This window comes from Nothobranchius furzeri, chromosome 7 (assembly GCF_043380555.1).
Source record: "Nothobranchius furzeri strain GRZ-AD chromosome 7, NfurGRZ-RIMD1, whole genome shotgun sequence".
Classification (NCBI taxonomy): domain Eukaryota; kingdom Metazoa; phylum Chordata; class Actinopteri; order Cyprinodontiformes; family Nothobranchiidae; genus Nothobranchius; species Nothobranchius furzeri.
Window position 1 is genome coordinate 70,189,318 of NC_091747.1, and position 20,780 is coordinate 70,210,097.

General features: G+C 42.2%; 1 protein-coding gene across 1 annotated transcript; it reads left to right on the forward strand.

Moving 5' to 3' along the window:
• The first annotated feature begins 540 nt into the window (after positions 1-540).
• Positions 541-18,206, forward strand: jpt1a (Jupiter microtubule associated homolog 1a). Its single transcript, XM_015954442.3, has 5 exons — positions 541-824; positions 2,188-2,330; positions 16,972-17,069; positions 17,539-17,566; positions 17,951-18,206. Exons 1-5 carry the CDS (start codon positions 769-771, stop codon positions 18,082-18,084), a joined length of 459 nt encoding a protein of 152 aa, XP_015809928.1. The 5' UTR covers positions 541-768; the 3' UTR covers positions 18,085-18,206.
• The last annotated feature ends 2,574 nt before the right edge of the window (positions 18,207-20,780 follow it).

The following is a 20,780-nucleotide window of genomic DNA, read 5'->3' on the forward strand; positions in this document are numbered from 1 at the left end:
GAATTGTAAGGTGTTTTGTTTCTAACACTGCAATTCAGAAAAAGGTGGACGTTTAACTCTAGTTTTGATTTGGTGTTTATTACTAGTATTTTAATTTGTGGAAATATTAATGTTTTCACATAACAGCTTTGTGCGATGCTCTTCTGGTGGCTAGGATTAAATACTTTTGAGCTCAATCACTTCACATGTTAAAACAAATAGTTTCCATCTGATCTAAATAGGAAATTTTATTAATTCTTTATTTAACCAGGATTGTCCCACTGAGATCAAAAACCTTATTTTCATGGGAGTCCTGGCCAAGAGGCAGCAAAGGTAGCTGTAAAATTACACATGTTATATACAAAATGAAAGAAGGCAGGTACAATGGGGCTCTTATCTGGTTTTAAATGTATTAAACGAGATAAAATCCAGTTTTCCTGCAGTTTGGAGGAGTAGAGTGAACGACAGCCCTTCTTGAAATAAAATGAAGGAACGATTTAAAAAGGCCATGCTGTCGGTGTTATTGCGGAACGTTTTTATTGATCAATGTTAATTAAAAATGTTGGACAAAAGCATGCCGCAAAGTTTGTCATAGCGCGTCTTATTTTGAAAAGCCGCCCGGAAGTATCTTACCGTGCCCTGGCTACTCGGACCGGAGGCAGGTGGATGCTGATGTTCAAGAAACGCTAGCTGGCTTAGACAATGATGAGGTGGTGAAGCGTTTAACAGAAGTGTAGTTTGCGTTCATCTTGACAGGGTTATTTATAGCGTTCGGCATTTGCTACAGAAATGACGACTACTACGACATTTCAAGGGATGGAGCCCGGCTCTAAAAGCAGTTCCAGGTAAAAGGCGTCGGGCAGACTTGTTAAACCGTTTGAGACTAATAACCAAGAAGTTACGTTTTTTTACTCTACCATCTCATATTTAAAATTATTTACTTCAACAGTTTTATTGATCGGTTAATAAATAACGGAACTGTGATGAAAACACCACACCTTGCTATTCGCAACGATAGCTGTTTAGCTAGTTAGCATTCGTGCTAGCTACGTAGCCTTGCCATTTTATGCAGGGGGGGCTGCGTAGCTAGCACATACTGGCCTGGAGGTGATGGTACTGCAAGCATTTAATTGTTCTAATTTGAAAGCAATTCTTTGCATAAACAGCTTTCTTTTTCATAGTCTGAAAACCATCAGCGGCATCAGATGGTCACTCCATTAGGGTGGGGCCTCCGCAGATTCCAGATCAGTTGTCAAGACAACAGCAGATGTACAATAAGCCTGTCCAGCGTGGTGCCTGTTGGAAACGAGGGCCACGCCTGACATCAAGCCTTTATACGGAGCTAGTTATTGTCTGTCACCTTACATATACACGTGCTTTTGAGGATTTAGCTATTTTTATGTTTACTAATGTATACAAAAGTGAGCAAAAAAAGGTTAGATCTTTAAACATAAAAAAACTATCCAGTGTTATTGGATGTTTGTGAAAAAAAGGACCATGTATGCACTAAAAATATTTTAGCATGCACTCAGTTGCCTGTTTAATAATGTATACCTAATGAAGGAAAGCAATAATGTCTCATAAAATGATGCAGCAGGGCAGTCCCACACCTGATTGCTGTTATTTGAGCTGACTAAACAAGAAGGAAATCTGTCTCTCAGCTGTGCAAAAACACAATCAGAAATGTCCTATTTATAAAATAACCAATTTTCATGAGCATTGCCCTAAAATGTTTGAGTGTGAGTGACAGTCCCACATCCCTAGCCTGACAAACCAGACTAAATAAATATATTTTTTGCAAAGCAAGAGTTTGGTCTAGTTCACTAGGCTACCACGTCCCAGCAGCAAGTCCTAATTTGTGGATGAGAGTCTAGAGCCTAGAGTTTTCTGAGTGATTGCACTTAGCTTTTGTTCTTGTTAACGTGAACTGATCTAATAACATGTCAAGGATCACACTTACCATTACTCCCTTAACTCATTACAAATGTTGGGTGCAGCATAAATATGGTCTTGATCCTGATTCATTTAATGAACACACATGAATACATTTATTATGACCTAAATTTATTTTATGTCATTTTTAATGTTATCTACTTGCTCAACCCTGTTTTTTTTTTATTCAGAGCAAACATTAACAAGCTGATGCCATTCACAACAAAACAGAAGAATCCAGCTGCAGCTGCTGATAAGTGCTGACTCTCTTTCCAGGGTGTTGCGCCCTCCTGGTGGCGGCTCCAACATTTCACTTGGTGCAGATGAGGAGAAGGTCCCTGTCAGGAAAAACAAAATGGCCTCCAGTGTTTTTGCTGAGCCAGAAGACCCTTACGCCAATCGAAGGAACAACCCTCCAGGTATTACACCAATCAGCAATAACTGAATGGTTCCTCCTCCAGTCCCTCAGATGTTCGTTAAATAAATGTAGCTACGTAAAGAGATGAATGTACACACTGGCCACTTGATTGGATACACGTTACTAGTACTGGGTTGGACCCCCTTTTGCCTTCAGAACTGCCTTATCCTTCGTGTCGATTCAACAAGGTACTGGAAACATTCCTCAGAGATATTGGTCCATGGTAGCATCACACAGTTGCTGCTGATTGGTCGGCTGCACATCCATGATCTCCTGTTCCACCACATCCCAAAAGTGCTCTATTGGACTGAGATCTGACTGTGGAGACCATCTGAGTACAGTGAACTCATTGTCATGTTCAAGAAGCCAGTCTGAGACGATTCCAGCTTTATACCATACCATCTTTATTTATAAAGCACATTTAAAAACGGCATGGCCGCCGACCAAAGTGCTGTACAGAATAAAAAGTAAAAACACAATATAAAACAGTACACGGTCAACAATAAAATGCACAACAAGGCAGATAATTACAGTCAATAAAAAGACACAATAACATAATAAAAGTCAGGGATTTAAAAATGCCTGGTCGTAAAAGTGAGCCTTCAGCAGCGATTTGAACCTGAGGAGGGATGGTGCCAGCCTCACCGAAAGAGGAAGTGCATTCCAGAGTGTCGGAGCAGCATGGACAAAAGCACGCTGCCCCCGCGTTTTGTATTTCATTAATGGAACACGAAGCAGCAGGCAAACAGCAGACCTCAACTCCCGGTTTGGCACATATCTAGTGACAAGATCTGACAGGTAATCCGGTGCCAGACTGTTCAGGGCCTTAAAAACAAAAATCAGGATTTTAAACTTGACCCTAAAGTTTATGACATGGTGCGTCATCCTGCTGGAAGTAGCAACAGAGAAGAGTAGAGGAAAAATGGATGTCAGTTTAGCAAACTTCTAATCCTTCCCACAGGAGGAAATAACCACCATAAATCTTGTCATGTGGTAAGTAGCAGCTACGCTAGGGCAGAGGAGATTCAGGGTGTCCGCGGGGTTTTAAAAAGTATTAAAAAGTGATAAATAAAAATAGTCAAATTTAAGGCCATTAAAAGTGTTAAATTTGGTCACAGAGGTATTATTTTTTCCAAATTAGGTATTAATTTTTTCAGACTATCAGGTGTCGTATTCTGAACATCGACATAGAAATATATTCCGAATGAAATGTTTTGAACGATTATAAAAACAAAACAAGCCGATTATTTGCTCCTCCCACTTACGCTGCCCTGAGTTGCAAATGAAGCGCTCCTCACAGTGTTGCCAACTTGGCGACTTTGACGCTATTTCCAACAGCTTCTCAGACCCCCTTCTTGACTTTTTAAATCTTAAAAGTACCTGGCGAACACCTCAGAAACATCTCTGGTAACCCTTAGCTACTTTCTGGATAACTGTCGTCGACATTTCCTGCAGGTTAGCTAAACACTCCGCCTGCGCTCCTGACCGTTCTTCAGGACATTAGGAAAGGGAATGATGTAGTGATGTGTCGGTCGCTTAAGACAGCTCTCGGAGCCGGCTTCTTGTTGGATTAACCAGAGTGAGTGACACACACACCGCACCTGCGGACTCCTGAGCCGCTAAAAACGGCTAAATGTGCGCGTGCGGCGCGTGCAGTTTGCCCCTGATAGCTGTGAGACTGGGTTGGGGGGTGGGGGGTGCAGCTGTGGTTGGGACAATTATTACATTAACTGATGGACGACTTGTAAATAAATAGTTTATAAATAAGGTAGAAATGAGTTCCTCACGCTGATAACTAATAACTAATCTCTCTGAGGACACGGTGCTAGTGCACGCTCCTACAGCACCTTGACACGACTCAATAAATGTTATGCAAAATTTTGTGAACATCAATTTGCATGTATTTGTTATAAATGCCACTGTATAATTCTTGTTGTCAGTATTTGCAAGATATTGGTATTTGGGTCTGTACTGGTTAGACTTAAATGAGTTAAACCAAGGTCTATAGCCCTTGGTTTATAAACTATGAGCTATAAGTATGTGACAGTGTGAGTGTCCTGTCACAGTGTCCTGATAGATCATGCATCCTGGCTACTTGGCCAAGGGGATGTCTCTTTGGCTGACTGGTTAGAGAGTATGACTCTCACCTGGGAGTCTGGGGATCGAATCCTGCCTGGGCTCTCGTTTATCCACCTTGCCACAAGTATATTGGTCTTTTTATACTGGGAATCGGGAGTTATTTTAGTGATCATCTTGTTTATTTTTGCCCTGATTGTGCCCTGAGCAATTTTATGACTGAATAAAAACAAAAACAAAAATCTACATAAATTGAAAAATCGTCTTAAAAAATCGAGATCTCAATTTCAGTCACAATAATCGTGATTATTGTTTTTGCCACAATCGAGCAGCCCTACTTTAGCATATCCGGTCACATAATGATGACGTCATATTCAGTGGTCGTTCTGCATCATTTCAGGCCTCGTGGTCAACTGTCTGAACCGCTGAACAGAAGTGCCTGGCTTATTTTCTAAGTAAAATAAATATGTGCAATACGTTGTCAACATCAGTGAGTCTCTAAGTCTATTCTTTTTGTATGTTATATATGTTAAAATATGTGTAAATAGGTCGCTGATTAACACTTGCAATTAAGTGTTGTGATGGTTTTAAAAAAATTCCGAAGGTAGTAAAAAAAAGTATTAAAAAGTAGTAAATTTTACTTAAGGATTGCTGTATATACCCTGAGATTCTGTGGTGACATTATATATGTGACGTACCTTGTGACGTAGCCGAGTTTGCAGGTATGTGATAAATCTCAAAGTATGTGGCTGGCGTGGTCGAAACACATCATTACTATTCATTTAACTAGAAGTACAACATGTGTTGTTAGAGTCGTGCTTTTCGGTGAAAATTGCTGTTTATGAAACTAAATGTGACGTTCACGTGAATCGTGTAGATCTGATGAGTTTTTGCTTTTTTGGAGGTGGGCGGTTTCTTGTCGGGTTTCAGCGTTGGGTTTCAGTCACTCTTATGAGAATCAAAGAAATGAGGGGACGTGTGGACTAGTTCTTATTCACAAACAATCTATGTTCAAGTGTGTTAGTCATGTGTCGTTATTTGACCAATCAGTCAGAGACGGCACGCTGCAGATGACGAGGCGGCAGCGGCGCTCAGTGAGTATGAGTGCTTTAACTTTTTGCAGCGGTTTTGAGCTTAAAGTTCTTTAAATCGAACAAAATCACCACTAAATAACAGTTTTCTGTCGAGGACTTTAGCAGATTTGCCTTTATGGGTCTTCCCAAGGCCATTTTCATACCCTCCGAGTTTGCAGGTATGTGATAAATCTCAAAGTACGTGGCTGGCGTGGTCGAAACACATCATTACTATTCATTTAACTAGAAGTAGGGATGTAAGAAAATATCGATATGGCAATATATCGTGATATTTTTTCCAGCAATATTATATCGATATCCAAAAGCCGTGTATCGGAAATATCGATATGGCAATATATCGTGATATTTTTTCTGCGATTATTACATCGATATTCAAAAGCCGTGTATCTAAATCTTGAAAGAATTTACATGCAAACTTTTGTGTATTTTCTTTTCGTTTTGTGCAATTCAATCGCCACCCGCTAGTTGGCAGCAGTGTGCAACGGGTTTTGTTTCCACCATTGAAATGTAAATCCCTCCATCATGGTTCAGATACCTCATGTTAAACATGTTACGTATCAGTTTGGACTGTTTATTGAACATTCTTACAATAAATTCAGTAAAAAAATTGCTTGTAACGTCTGACTGAATGTATCACAATATATCGTGATATATCGTATCGTCTCCCCTGTATCGTGATATGTATCGTATTGCCAGAATTTCAAAAATACACATCCCTGACTAGAAGTACAACATTTGTTCGATTCAGGGCGTAAGACAAAGCAGATTAGAAAGATGCTCTTTTAGCCCTGTTGACTTGCAATCATTCATTTTTTTATTCTTCCGGATCCGGACGGGAAAGGGAGGAGACTCCCTATTGCTGTGCACCAGAGGAAGTCATTTAGAGTCAACGTGAGCCAATGTGAGCTTAAATGATTATTTTAATTAATGTAGTTCCACATAAAAGCAAGGCTTGTGCACACACAAAGGTCTTTCATCACACAGTACGTTTATAAAATGTTTATCTAAACTCTTTAGTGACTCGCAGAGAAAATGAGGGATTTTAGTTGACAACAATGATGGTCCACGTGGCGGGGGTGAGGAATGAGCACCACCTCACCTCTGCCACATGGACCTCAGGGGATAAACCATCAATCCTGCTCAATGGTCAACTTTCCTCGCGGGGTCACCCATAAAGACAGTGGGAGGGTTAATAGAGCGGGCCAAGTCGGGTCGGACAGCAGAGCGAGAGAGAGAGATGGAGATGAAACTTTAGTGCGGCTCACTGCAATACAGGAGAGCCGCGCCTCAAACCAGACATGCTGGACGCGTTATCTCTCCAGGGTGTGTGGTAAAGAAACACTAAAAAAATAAAACTCTGGTTCAACTGTACAAATGCAAGAGAACGACTTCATTCGTTTTTTTGTTTTTATTTTTTTCCTGAATATTTTTAACTATTTGGGTGCCACAAAAAACTATTTTAATAGTCGGCTAATCGTGTCAACAGTTAAACTTGTTGCACCAGGATGCTCTAATATACCCATCATTAGCTTCTGGTTTGAAGTTTGATCAGCTGTGTGCCATCTATTAATAAAGACGAGATGATCGTTTATCAAACAACTTTTAATCAACTGTGTAACCTGTTCATACAAATACTACAGTCAAACGGAGTTAGGCACATAAAACCAAAAATAAATTGTACACAAAAATGACTTGTGTTCACAAATGTATCCAACTAACTAAAATAGTCTTTTTTTTTGCTTAGTAACAAACTTCCATTAAAGAGGAGCACTTCTTTAACACTGTAACGTAGCAGGATTAAATTGATCATTAGCGTTTGTAATATTAGAGCAAATGCGTGGCATACAAACGTCACCATCACTACTGTTGTTGCTACACCTATGAGTACAAGTTACTCTGTTGATGCTAGCAGCTAACAGGAGGTAATTGGCTTACAGAAGCAACACTTCGTTCTCCGCCAGGGCTTCCCTTGAATATGGAACATGACACTACAGACAGAGACATCTGGTGTTTAGAGGTGGTAGTGCAACAACAGAACACATTTTCCAGCCGTCACCCCTAAATTCCACTACCTCCGCTCCGCTCCGCTCCGACACGAACGCCGGAGCAAAATCGGTCCCGTTCTAGTCAATCAGAGCAATTCCACTACTGCGGCCGTGCTCCGGCAGCGCGGCGCCGTGCGCTGCCCTCTGTTCCGGCATCCGGCAAAAATAGAATCAATCCTATTTTTGCCGGACGCCGGAGCACCTCCGCAGTCAATGGACAGGAATCACAACGGCTCAACAGGAAAAGGAGCACGCACAACTTCCGTTTTTCACAATAAATCGATAAACAAAAGGCGTTTTTTGTTTCATATGCACAGGTTTAACAACTTTTAACAACTATCAATGGCGGCTGAAGTTTAAATGCACAAAAATAAGCCATAAATACAGTTTCCACTATCAAAGTAGTCACACTTAGTTGATCCAAACACTGCTGACCTCTCAACACAAATGATGGGCAGATTAAACAGTTCATGCCGATGCTTCTCCCACACAACGGGTGTTTGGATCTAACTTCCGCGTTTATTGCTCGGACTGTATCGCAAGATCTAGAAAATCCCGCGCATGCTTGTTTGCGCACCTCAGGTCTCCGCACCGGAGCGGAGCCGTTGTAGAGCGGGTACCAGTAAAAATTGAGTTCGGAAGCGAGCGGCTGCGGAAGGCGGGGGCGGACCGGAGCGGAGGTAGTGGAATTTGGGGGTCAGGGTATTGGTTCAGTACTGACATGTGAAGTGACCAGCCAGCACCATGTGCAGTGATGAATCACACAGGGTAAGGACCAATTTCTGCTAATCCGTTAATTTTACAACAGTTTCTACTGTTAGAACGTCTTCTGGCTCAGAATCAGCTGCTTGACTTATTGAGTCTGTCATGATACACATGCATATAAACCGTGTCGCGGACACCGCCATGTTGAAATGACGCTATGCATTACGGGGCTCCCAGGGGCAGATAAGAGTTGGTCTCTCTCCGAGAATAATTATGAATTTAACAACGATTACTGCCTGATGACATTTTCCCACATCTGCAAAGCTCACTGGAAGGACACAAACCGAGGACGATATTTTCCTGATATAGGGTTTATTACTCAAGTAAGGGTAAAAAAGTATCTGATTAGAAAGCTACTTGAGTATTGAGTATCATCTGATCTAATATTTTTAAAATGATGACATCAACCAGACAAAAACTATTAAGTTATGGGCAAATTTTGGTATTTTAAAGACTAAAGGGGAAAAATGTAAACAAATAAACAACATAATTACAAAATAACACATTTTAGGCAACATTTAGACACAAACTGAGGACAATATTTCCTGACATACAGGGTTTATTTAATCGTGTGAAAATGTAGCACGTTTAAAAAAAAATACAGCGATAATACCGAAAACCGTGGTAATTTTGGTCACAATAACCGTGAGGTTAAATTTTCACACCGTGACAACCCTAATACAGACCATTTTAGATTAGGTTACATTTCCTTTATTCCCAGATCATGTAGTTTGTAGCACTCATTATAATGTTGTAGAACATTTCTGGCCAATCCACGTGATCGGTATCGGTGATCGGTATTCTTTGATATCGGTATCGGTGATCGGTATTCTTTGATATCGGTATCGTGATCGGCAGCAAAAAACCTGATCGATGCATCCCTACATGTGACACGTCAGATTATTATTTTTTTTCCCATGACTGTTGTGTTGTGAACAAACTTAAATTCCAAGCATATTTATATAGATGAACATCAGACTTGATGAAACTTTATTAACTCACACTTCAGCAAGCTGAACTTTACTTTAGCAGGCTGTTAAGGAACAGGATATGGAGACTAGTGTTTCTCAGCTGGTGCGGCACGAGTTAGACTTGTGAACTAGCGGTCCGTCTCGTTGGGTCACGTTCAGGCTGCTGTAGTCAAAGTTGGTAGAACAGCTGTAGCTTTAGGGTTGTGACCTAAGGATTGTGTGAGATTATAGTTTATAACACTAACAGTTCTGATGTGTCGACCCGAGCAGACAAAACCGATTCAGCACATTCTCTAACAGAGATTAAGAATGGAGAACTGTTTCTGTCAGGACCGTTTTAGACATGGCACATCACGCACTCAAAGCCACAAGGTCTGATGGCCACTTTAGCTGTGGTCCTTCAGTCAGTGGATTGAGGGTTTGATTCCCTGCAGCGTTCCAGAGTGTCCTTGGGCAAAAAACATTGATATGCTGATTTGTGCCCAATAAAATACCAGAACTAATATATTTAGAAATCCATGTTCAAGTGTAAATGATGTTAGTTTAAAAATCAAAGCGGGCATCAGAGGTCAGCCAGTGGTAAGACCTGGTCTACTGGCTGGTCCTTAGGGCCGGCCACAGTTCTTAAGGCCCAAGTCTGGTCCTAGTCCAAGACCTCAGGGGCCGATCAAGTTCAGAGGAGGATCAGAAGTCCGTTCTGCCAAACTGATCAAAACATTTTAAAGGATCCAGCAGTACGTGTTGCCATATCGTCGGTGTCACAGACGCATCTAATCTGATTGTCTTGGACTTTGTCTGATATGAGGAAACACGTGAGCATAGATCAGTTGGATCACATTTTACAAAAACTAACAAACGTGGCTTTTAAAGGAGGCTTCTGCTCCTAATAACGCTACTGATGAGCTAAAAAAAAAATAAAACGGATACCGAAAGGAAAACTAGTCTCATTTTAGTTTGACTGCAGTAGTTCATGCTTTTTCTTTTTTCTTCTCTACTAAACAACCGATGTGGCTTAACAGGTTTAATTGATTTAGAATGGTTTACACCTGACCCAATCACTGAACTTGTTTTGGTTTTTTTAATCAAGTGTGTGTTTCTAAAGGAGAGTAAGATCCTGATGCTTGTGCTCAAAAGGATCATTTTTGACTCATTTCAAACTGTGGTTGTGAAAAATACACATTACTCAACAAGTCACCAAATATCAAGTATTATATGAAAATAATTCAGAAGATGGCCTGAAAACCCCATTTAAAGGTAAAATCCGTAGAGTAAACATCATCTTGGGGAAATGATCTTGATCAGCATGAAATCAAATGCCTGAGCTCAACAGGGATTCAACAGCCTGCACCATTTCTCCATGCTTTCGTTCTTTTTAAACACAGAAACAGTTTTGTTTGCCTGTTTTGTAGTGTTTAAAAAGAACAAAAGCATGGAATTAGAACCACGACACAGCAAGAACACACCTAAGCTGCACCATTTCTGCAACCGGTTGTTTTGGGGAGTAGTTTGAGGTCAGATGTTGTGTTAAAGGAACCTGTTGATGGCGGAATAAAATGCTCAGTGTAAAGTTCCTCATAGAACCAAGTTGGGACCATTTCCAACATGGATCCATTTGGACTGGATTACTGACCTCTGACCTCCACCTAGGGATGGGTACCTTTGACATTTGAATCAATCCGGTACAAATTCCCGGTACCTAGGAATCGATACCGGTACTTAACGGTACCAATTTTCGATACTTTTGAGTGTTTATTATTTTAATTCTCTTTTATAATTAAATATATATTTTTCTCAATATATAACAATATTTGATAAATATCACGATAAATAACACACAACTGTTTGTATTTTAACATGGTCCTTGTAGTTTTATAAGCTGATAATTAAACTGAAGCAAACATCTTTACTGTGAACTAAATTTACTGTGTATCTTCATTCCTTTTGCCGTCTTTTTTCATTTGATTTTTCCTACTGGGAAGTTAGAATTTCCGAGGAGAAAGCGAACGCACCATTAGTGAAACGGAAGCTAACATATCAAGCTAATTATATTTACCTACCGGAGCAGATTAAGATGAGGATGTCTCACTTAGATCGTTGTCACTGGTTTCATCATCACCCAGTTACCCATCACATTTAGTGAAGTGGACCCAAGCTTTAGCGTGCGTTCTTTCTACCATGCTGCTCTGTTTACAACTGGCTCGCAGCGACCGACAACATAACGCTCTTGCGCATGCGCAGCTGTCTTGGCAAGTTCTCGTTGTGAAGGACGGGTACCGAAACGAGGCACCGTTTGAAATGACGTGAATCGGTGCTCGGTCGGTACTGTGGAATTCGGTCGGTACCTTAAAAAGTACCGAATTCGGTACCCATCCCTGCCTCCACCATATGTAAATGGTAAATGGCCTGTATTTGATATAGCGCCTTCTAGAGTTCTTGAGACCCCCCAAGGCGCTTTACAACACAATCAGTCGTTCACCCATTCACACACACATTCACACACTGGGGGGGATGAGCTACAATGTAGCCACAGCTGCCCTGGGGCGCACTGACCGAGGCGAGGCTGCCGAGCACTGGCGCCACCAGTCCCTCCGACCACCACCAGCAGGCAACGTGGGTTAAGTGTCTTGCCCAAGGACACAACGACAGCGACAGACTGAGCGGGGCTCGAACCAGCAACCTTCCGATTACGGGGCGAGCACTTAACTCCTGTGCCACCGTCACCCCATGTCTTATCGTTTACATCATATCTGTTGGAGTTTTAACGCACTTAAGTGGAAAAAAAAGCTAAAACCCTACAAAGTACACAAGGCAAGGCAGCGTTATTTATAAGAGCACATTTCAAACACAGAGGCAAATCAATGTGCTTTACAGTTATACAAATGGTGCAGTGTAGTGGTAGTTGGTGACGTGTGGAGTTTTAATTCTTTCTTTGGGGGAAAATATCAATCCTTAATTACTCCTCTGCATGAGCAGTGGTCAGAGACCCAGAGGTCGAGGAAAATCCCTTCCAACAGGAAGTGACTAATTTGGTTTTGATTCAACTGAAATATCTAGTTATTGTGAGCTATTGTATTCAGAGTGAAAGTGGAACCTTTTCATTCAGTTATTTTCTCTGAAGCAGAGTAAATTTCTTGTAGAATGTGACAAAGAAACATGGTTCCATATGAATGTCAGGCATAATGTGGGTCAGACTGTCGCGGACCTAACAGCGGGCAGTGTGTTCCCACTTGTTGACCTACCCTTTTATTAGAAACGTCACAAAAACTTTCCCAGTAAAGTTCAAACAGCTCACCAGCGCTTTAGAGTAGAGGCCGACCGATATGGTTTTTTAATGTTTTTTTTTTTTTTTTACCGACAGATTTTTAAAGAATTTTGTTGCTAATGACTGATATCGAAAGCTGATTATTAAGGCATATATATATGCTCTAGAGCAGGGGTGTCGAACTCATTTTAGCTCAGGGGCCACATCGAGGGAAATCTAGTCCCAAGTGGGCCGGACCGGTAAATTAAAAACAACTTCAGATTGTTTTCTTTGTTTTAATACAATCAATATAAAACAAAGCTGGATTCTGAGGACAGTGTATCCAAAATAGTACAAGTACAACACCTGAAGTGTATTTGAAAATTTGAAAAAAATTAAAAATCAATAAATAAAAAAAACATTCCTTAGTGATTCAAAGAGCTTACAGATCACATGGCTAGATCAGTTTCATGCAGCACTTAAAGTATATTTGACTCATTTTACTTTACATCTTTTAGCTTTCACCAGCACATCAACATCAGAAGTCACATCCTGAGTGGCGGCCATCTTCAGGATGTGATTCATGTTCTTGTGTGAGCCTTGAGCGCAGCTTTGTTTTATTTATACTCATTACAGAGAAACCTCGTTAACAAAGATACGTTTATTTTCACTCTACATTGTAAAGTAGGAAAATAAAGTTTACACAACCATCTCGTGGGCCGGATTTAACCCGCTTGCTGGCCGAATCCGACCCGCGGGCCGTAAATTTGACACCCCTGCTCTAGAGAGCTGTGATTGGCCAGCCAGAATGCTGCTAGGGGCTGCAGAGGTTCCAATGGAGCGTTCCAAGACCAACCTTTGCAAAGCAAGAATTTGGTCTAGTTCACTAGGCTAGTCTTTAACCTGGAAGTCCTCTAGAAGCAGAGGTCTGACAGCACAGCATACCTCCTCAGCCTCTGAGTTCCCAGGTTTTACCCATTTGCCATATTTGCACTTTTTTGTTGTTGTTGTTTTTTTGTGACCAGCAATGACTTTATTTGATATCAATAAAATTTAAGTGAAAATTTTACTATTATTTATTAAAATTTTGTATGTATTTAGTATTGTTAATAAATAGCTTATAACAATACATTCTAGTCATAATTTTAAACTCTCTGACAACTATTTTTTTTTTAACAAAAAACACGATCGGCCACCTGTGGGCTTCTCTACCACCAGGCTTAGCAAGTTTTATGGGGGAACCGTGCATTTAGGATTTTCTTGGCTCTTACTAATTAGAGCAGTGACTTGGCCTCGATGTAGACTGATCGGTTTGTGCAGCCAGAAGAAATAGTCTGGTTTGGGTGTAGTTTGATGCACATGCAGAGCAAAGATGGGTATGTAAATAATTAGATTTACAAGGATCTGGGCAAGCTAAAACACACACCAGGGAGTGTGTTTTGTTATCAGTGTCCAGCAGTCAGCCAGAAACACTAAAAGAAGGTTATGCAGTATGGTTTTCCGTAAGGCTGTGTGTTTGACTGCTCAGGTAGGATTTGGTGGGGTGCTGATCACCCAAAAGGGATTGCAGTTGGGTTTGTGTAGGGTGTGTATGGGGAGTATGATGGGGTGTATGACGTTGTTTGTCTTTAGTTTGTGTTTACGTGTGAGCATGAGGGTGGGAGTGTGGGACTGAATATGTCAGGCGGGGTCTTGGACACCTCTCCTCTCCTGGGACATCTTGTGGTGCTACAACATCCTCGCCTACACTTCTCCTGCAACATTTCCTGCTGGTGGGTGGTGCCTCGGCCAGCTCTCGGTGTCGAGGGCTGGAAGTTTTTGGCATCTGCCTGCTTTTTCCCAGTGGCATCCTGGTAGGGTCCAGATCCCTGGGCTCCATTGGGTCTCTGCCGGGGTTGGGCGCCCTTGGGTCCTGGGCCGCTGAGCTCCGAGCTTGACGTGCCCCGGAGTGTGTGGGTGGGCCTGGGGGCTTGCCATTGTTATCCCCCGGGCCTCTGGCACAGCTTCTGCTGCTAGAAGTGGATTCTTGTACATTTTTTGTGAACTTTATTTTCCCCACCCCTTCCTTTCCTCTCCCCCCTTTCTCATGAATTTCTGTCTCTGAGTCCGTTGGGCTTTAAAAAATGTTTGTAATAAAGTTTTGGTATCAGGCGTGGCAGGGTTAGGCGCTCAGACATCAGTTCTGACAAGACACTGGAAAGAAAAGGAGTAATGCCATCAGTGATAATGATAATGATTAAAAGTAATAAATAAATCTGTTACATTTTTATGGTGTCATTAAGGTGCCATGAAAAGGGGTCAGTAGCTGCTCATGTGGTGGGAGGAGCCATAATCCGTGTTTCCATTATGGGAAATCTGCAAAATCTCTGGGAGAGAGAAAAATGACTAGATGGAGATACGATGGCCCGGTCCTCTCAGATGTTGTATCTCCATAGAACCCCAGATTGTGTTGTAAAGCGTCTTGGGGGGTTTAGAAGGCACAGGCCATTTACCATAAACTTGGCTAAGATGTCAGCCGATCGTGGCTTCTTTGTTAGTGGGTGACATGATCAGTGCCAAAAGGTGTCCACGGACATCATTAACATGAGAGCTTCTATTCTGTCAAAAGTACACCGTCATTTAATCCATCCGGAGGTGAGGCGAGCAGCTGTGTGACATACAATGTAGCAATCAATGACCAGAAGATTTCCATCGTTTCTTTCGGTGTTGGTTGGGAGTTTAGAAACTGATTTCTAACATTGCTTATTTTCTTTTCCGTCCACTCTGCTTCACCAGCAACACTTCCACTTTTACAAATGCTGGTTGTTTAGAAACGTCTGCTGATGTCATTTCCTAACCACGAGTCTCACCTAGCAATCTCACTGGGCCTTTCCGAGTACATAACCCATTTCAGGCATTACGTTGGTCCCTGAAATGGCCCAGAAAACGGTGCTGTCAGGCTGGTCCTGTGGTGGAGACACGCATACCGCGGAGGTCCAGTGAAATTACCCAGGAGTTCCAATAGTGGAAACACGCCTGTTGTCTGACCCCAGGTCAGCTCTGGAACACTGACATGTTGTTGTTTTAGCCATCTTCTGAACTTTCTCCAATCCGCCAGGTCTTGGGCTGGTTACAGCAGACGTGGGTTGACTTTAAGCTTGGTTTATGCTTGACGCATTCACTTTCCGCGCGGTGATGCGGCTCGCGGATGGAACGCGCTTCACAACTTGCAGCGTTTATGGTTCATGCGGCTCGTCTCTGCGGTGAGCCAATATTCTCCCAAACTGTAGGGGGCAGCATGGAGCTCTACGGCATGCACCCAACACTACACCATAGTAGAAGTAAAAATTACTGTTTATAACACAGCATTTCAGCATTTTTAACAGCGTCCTCGTCTTTTCCGACAGTGCGAGCTATTTCTCTCCAAGAATTATTAACAACATGTTGATCACGGTGATCTCTGAGAGCTGAATCATACAAATGTCTGTATTTACCAACCTCTGCCATACTAGTTCTTGCCAGTCCGCCATGTTTTTCCGCGTCTGACCGTCTGCGTGCTTAAGGTTGGTTTATGCTTGACGCGTCCGCGAGGTCCGCAAAACTCCGCGCGGAAAAGTTGCGTCATTTTGCGTCATTTTAACAACCACGCCCCTCCACCGCATCTCCGCACGGCCCAAAATCTCCGCACAGCGCACCTCGGAAAATTTCTAACCACGCGGATGGACGGACGCGGAAAAACATGGCAGACCGGCAAGAACTAGTACGGCAGAGGTTCGTAAATACAGACATTTGTATGATTCAGCTCTCAGAGATCACCGTGATCAACATGTTGTTAATAATTCTTGGAGAGAAATAGCTCGCACTGTCGGAAAAGACGAGGACGCTGTTAAAAATGCTGGAATGCCATGTTGTAAACAGTCATTTCTACTTCTACTATGGTGTAGTGTTGGATGCATGCCGTAGAGCTCCATGCTGCCCCCTACAGTTTGGGAGAATATTGGCTCACCGCAGAGACGAGCCGCATGAACCATAAACGCTGCTAGTTGTGAAGCGCGTTCCATCCGCGAGCCGCATCACCAAGCGGAAAGTGAATGCGTCGAGCATAAACCAGAAAGTTTCCTAGGTGCACGTTGCGGAAATTTTGGGCCATGCGGAGACGGTGGAGGGGCGTGGTTGTTAAAATGACGCAATTTTGCCGCGCGGACCTCGCGGACGTGTCAAGCATAAACCAACCTTTTGGCAGGAGAAGGAACACCTGCATCAACTTCCAACTGACGGGTGCCACGCCCCACTGGCATGGAACCACCAATGTTCCTGTTCTGCTAACTCCATTATCATCTGGATCTGATAATTATTACGTCTTTTTGAACACACCGTTTCATTTCCACCACCCTGTCTGGATGCTTAGCTTTTATTCCTGTTGTTTGGTACCTGGTGTAACACATCTCACCTGTGACCCATGATGTTCCAGGAGGGAAGCCTTCAGGCGTGCTGTGTGGAGAGTCATCTGCCCCCCTGAGAAGAGGTGGAAACTCGGCTGCAAATCACTCTGGAGAGCTGCGTGCCATGGTATCAACATTCATCACGATCCACAGACACGACTAGGACTACGGTTCAATCGTTTTTGTTATTTTAACATAGTTGGGATAAAAAATCTGATCAAAGGGGAATGTTTGGTATTAGCTACATAATGTTGAGTCTCTGAGGGCTGGGGTCGTCTTTCTGGACAAATGTACTCACATTTTCCTGTGATTCCTTTTAAATACTAGATTTGCAGTAAAGATGCTTAAGCAGTTAATCTCCTGCACAGTTTATTTTAGGTGTAAACGCGCCTAGCTAAACCTGGGCTTAAACTGATCGGAGGACAGCTTCGTTCGACTCCGAAGATGACCAGAACAACAAAAGAGAAGTGCTGCTTGAGCTCTTAACAAGAGGAAGTGCTGGGCTCGGGGGCATGTTTATGTGACTCCATGTCCATGTTTGGCTTCGAGCTCGTGCAGGAAGTTGCAGCTAACTCTTTTTTTTCTCTTTCCTTTAGGATGGAGAGAATTCAGTAGGTGAGAACGGTAAGCAGGATTCCTGTCTTTACACTCTTGTTAGTCTCCTCCACAATCATCTCTGAAAATTCATTTCAATAAAAACCAAAAAGAAGGACAGAAAATACATTTAAGGAAGTCCGTCACGCAATGACCTCATAGAAAATGTCTTCTACCATTTCTGCTACTGACCGTCTGTCCAACAGTTTCAGTGATGAACCAAGACACGACTATTGAAAATAAAGCCAGGGGAAAGCAAACGTTATTCTTGGGTTAGGATAACTCCACCACCACACACACGCACACACACACACACACGCACACACGCAGAATGTGTTTAGGATTTCCAGAAGGGGACATGGGGATGAACCTGGCTGGGATGCAAATGTGACACGTCTCCACATCTGCGTTTAGAGAACTGCGCTGCTGATCCAGAACCAGCTCCCGAGCCGCAGGACGACCCCTCTCAGGCCGAGGAGCCTGCTGCAGGAGCACCATCTGGTCGTCGAAACCCTCCCGGGGGCAAGTCCAGCCTGATTCTGGGCTAAAGCCACACAACTTACCCTCCTTACCTCCGTTCATCTCTGAACTCATCGTGTTTCTTTCTTTTATTCGTTTCTTTCCTCAAAACACAACTCTCCCGCTCATCCGTCTGTAGTGCAGGAGTCCTTTGGTGTCCTCCATTTCCTCCAAGTGCATTGTTTTGATACGTCTTTTCTGGGAACGGTTTTTTACTGTTTTTATTGTTTGTTTATTTAGACAGAAGCACTTTATGTAATGTTTTTATGGTTCGAGGACGCTCTTTGCCCCTGAAATGAGGCCTGTCAGGAAGGGTAGGAGGCTCGTATTTCCCATGACGGCGTCATAAACCTCATAAACTTTCCTGCAACAGCACAAGCGGTGGGTGACGTTCCGGTACGGCGGCGGAACACGAGCAAAGATGGAAACTTTGGCATGGCGTTCGTTCTCTCTCTCATCCTGCATGCACGTCTGATCGGAGCGAATGTGATTTAAACATTTTACTGTGAAGTTTTTTTTTTGTTGTTGAATTTTTAATTTGTGAAATAGTCGTACGGTTGTTGCATGACGTTGAAATCGTTCTGCTGATCGAGTATTGAAATCCACCCACATGAATTCTGCCACATTTTACTCTGGAAGACGTTTGATTTTCAGAAGAGCGCGGCTCTTCCCGTGCTTATTGGAACCCCAGTGCGGATTTTAAGTGCCCCAATTTTTAGATGAAATTGACTGAAGTGCACCTGCTGGTGTGCTCGTCACACTGCCGGTCAACACCAACGTCCTGGTTTATTTATTTATGTTTCAGGGTATCCGCGGGTCCTTAAAAAGTCTTAAAAAGTCTTAAATTTGCTTTTCCAAATTTAAGGCCTTAAAAATCCTTAAAAATGATAAATAATCAGTTTCCAACGGTCTTAAATTACCAAAGACCCAATTAATAAGACTATTTTATTCCTAATTTTTTTTTGTGTGAATTTCTAGTTTGTGTTCAGCATTTTTTTTTTGTATGACATTTGCATAAGTGGAACCGTACACATTCAGTTGGTTGTGAAAGGGGGCTATTTTTAGATGAGCACATTAGCTGGTTAAGCTAGTGGGAGCTTGCGCCATGGGGAAGTGCAAGTTTAATGGCATCTAGATGGCTAATCCCACGTTCGCAACGTGGTTAGCACCGGTTCCAGGCAATAGCTGGAAATTATAATTAAATTATTAAATTTAATTGGGAAAAAAAAGCTTAAATTTGGTCAAAGTGGCCTTAAAAAAGGTCTTAAAAAGTCTTAAATTTGGCTCCCTTAAGCCTGCAGATACCCTGTGTTTATCACGCCCTGTCTCCGTATAAAGAAGCTGTCTGTTTTTTGTTTTTCCTCTCTTGTCTATGTTGTTGGTCCTGACTTCTAAGTGACCTTATGACAACCCAGCCTTCTTTTCTGTGTTTTACCTCCACGTAATATTCCTGCACACTGAAAATCAAAATCCATCTTTTTCTACGTGAACAAGATTCAACCCTGATAACTGTTGTGCACGGCGGCGGCTGCGCCCACCGCCTGCAGGTCAAACATGCTTTTCCCTGTGGTGTAGTTTCTGTTGCCATCACTTGTTTGTGTTTGCATCTTAAACTAAACTTTCATCCTGGATGTAAGTCACTGCAGAAATCTGGATCCAAGAAATGGCACAAGTGGAAATAAACATTAAAGATCCGTTTTGTCCACTGATGTTTTTGTGTTTTGTCGTCGCGTAAGCAGAAGTGCACCTGCTGTTGGTTACCTGTTGTTTTGTTTTTGGTTCGTCTCCTGCAGCTTTGGAAAAACCCACACTAATATATCTAGACATGTGGCTCAGTCAAGTCATCACGAGAGTAGCGGTGTAGATAAAAGTCGTAAATCCCCGTTATCGGATTCAGACAGGTCACAGGAAGTGGGACTTCACACGACACGCTGGTGTTTTTGTGTCAGTGCTACATAATCATGTTTTAAGTTTACAGTGAAATGTTTACCTAAAAGTGATGTCACGCTCTTGAGCTGTCGAAACTTTCTAAAAAAATACAAATTCCATTTAATCCAAAAAATGTTATTTTTTTTTGTTCAGTTTCTACATCAAAATGCAGGTTTGTCTTTTACCGTGTCTCTGATTTAGGGTTTGTGCTTTCCTCTTCAGAGGTCAAACATCCTACTCTAAAAGGGAGCCGAAGCCCCCTCCACTTCCGGTCGCTCACTTGTCTCCTGAATAAAAAATAAACAAATGGAAGTAAACAGGGCTACAAAGTCATCAGACCATTTCAGATAAGAGATCTTCAGCTCTGGACCTTCCATAATGGCTCCAAATACCAAAAAAAAGACGTGTTTTAAAATGTATAGAGAATTTTAAACGATGCAGGTTTAAGCAACTTTTCAGTGTTATAAATTAACACGGAGAATAAAAAGGACACATTCAGATCTGTTTTTATTATCTTTGGAAAGGTGACAACAAACCCTTATGTGTGTGTAAGGAAGACCTAAAGAAAATTAACTTTGATCAACCTTTCACACTTTCAGGGTTTGGTGCATCAGTGTCACCTCGGTCATAAATAACCTGTTGCTGTTTTATGGTTTAATGCAAAAGGTGCTTATTTTTAAATAGGCAAATCCATTTAAATCATACAAATATCAGAGCTGGGTTAGTCCTAACGTTCTTGCATGGCAGCGTCGGGTCCAGTACGTTTAGATGAGTAAAAATGGCTCCATCTAAGTTT

Excerpts from the sequence above, each read along its gene's own strand:
- jpt1a (XM_015954442.3), top strand. The coding sequence starts at position 769 with ATGACGACTACTACGACATTTCAAGGGATGGAGCCCGGCTCTAAAAGC. Across the intron at positions 825-2,187 it reads GGCTCTAAAAGCAGTTCCAG|GGTGTTGCGCCCTCCTGGTG; the intron begins GTAAAAGGCGTC and ends CTCTCTTTCCAG. Across the intron at positions 17,070-17,538 it reads CTGGAGAGCTGCGTGCCATG|GATGGAGAGAATTCAGTAGG; the intron begins GTATCAACATTC and ends TCTTTCCTTTAG.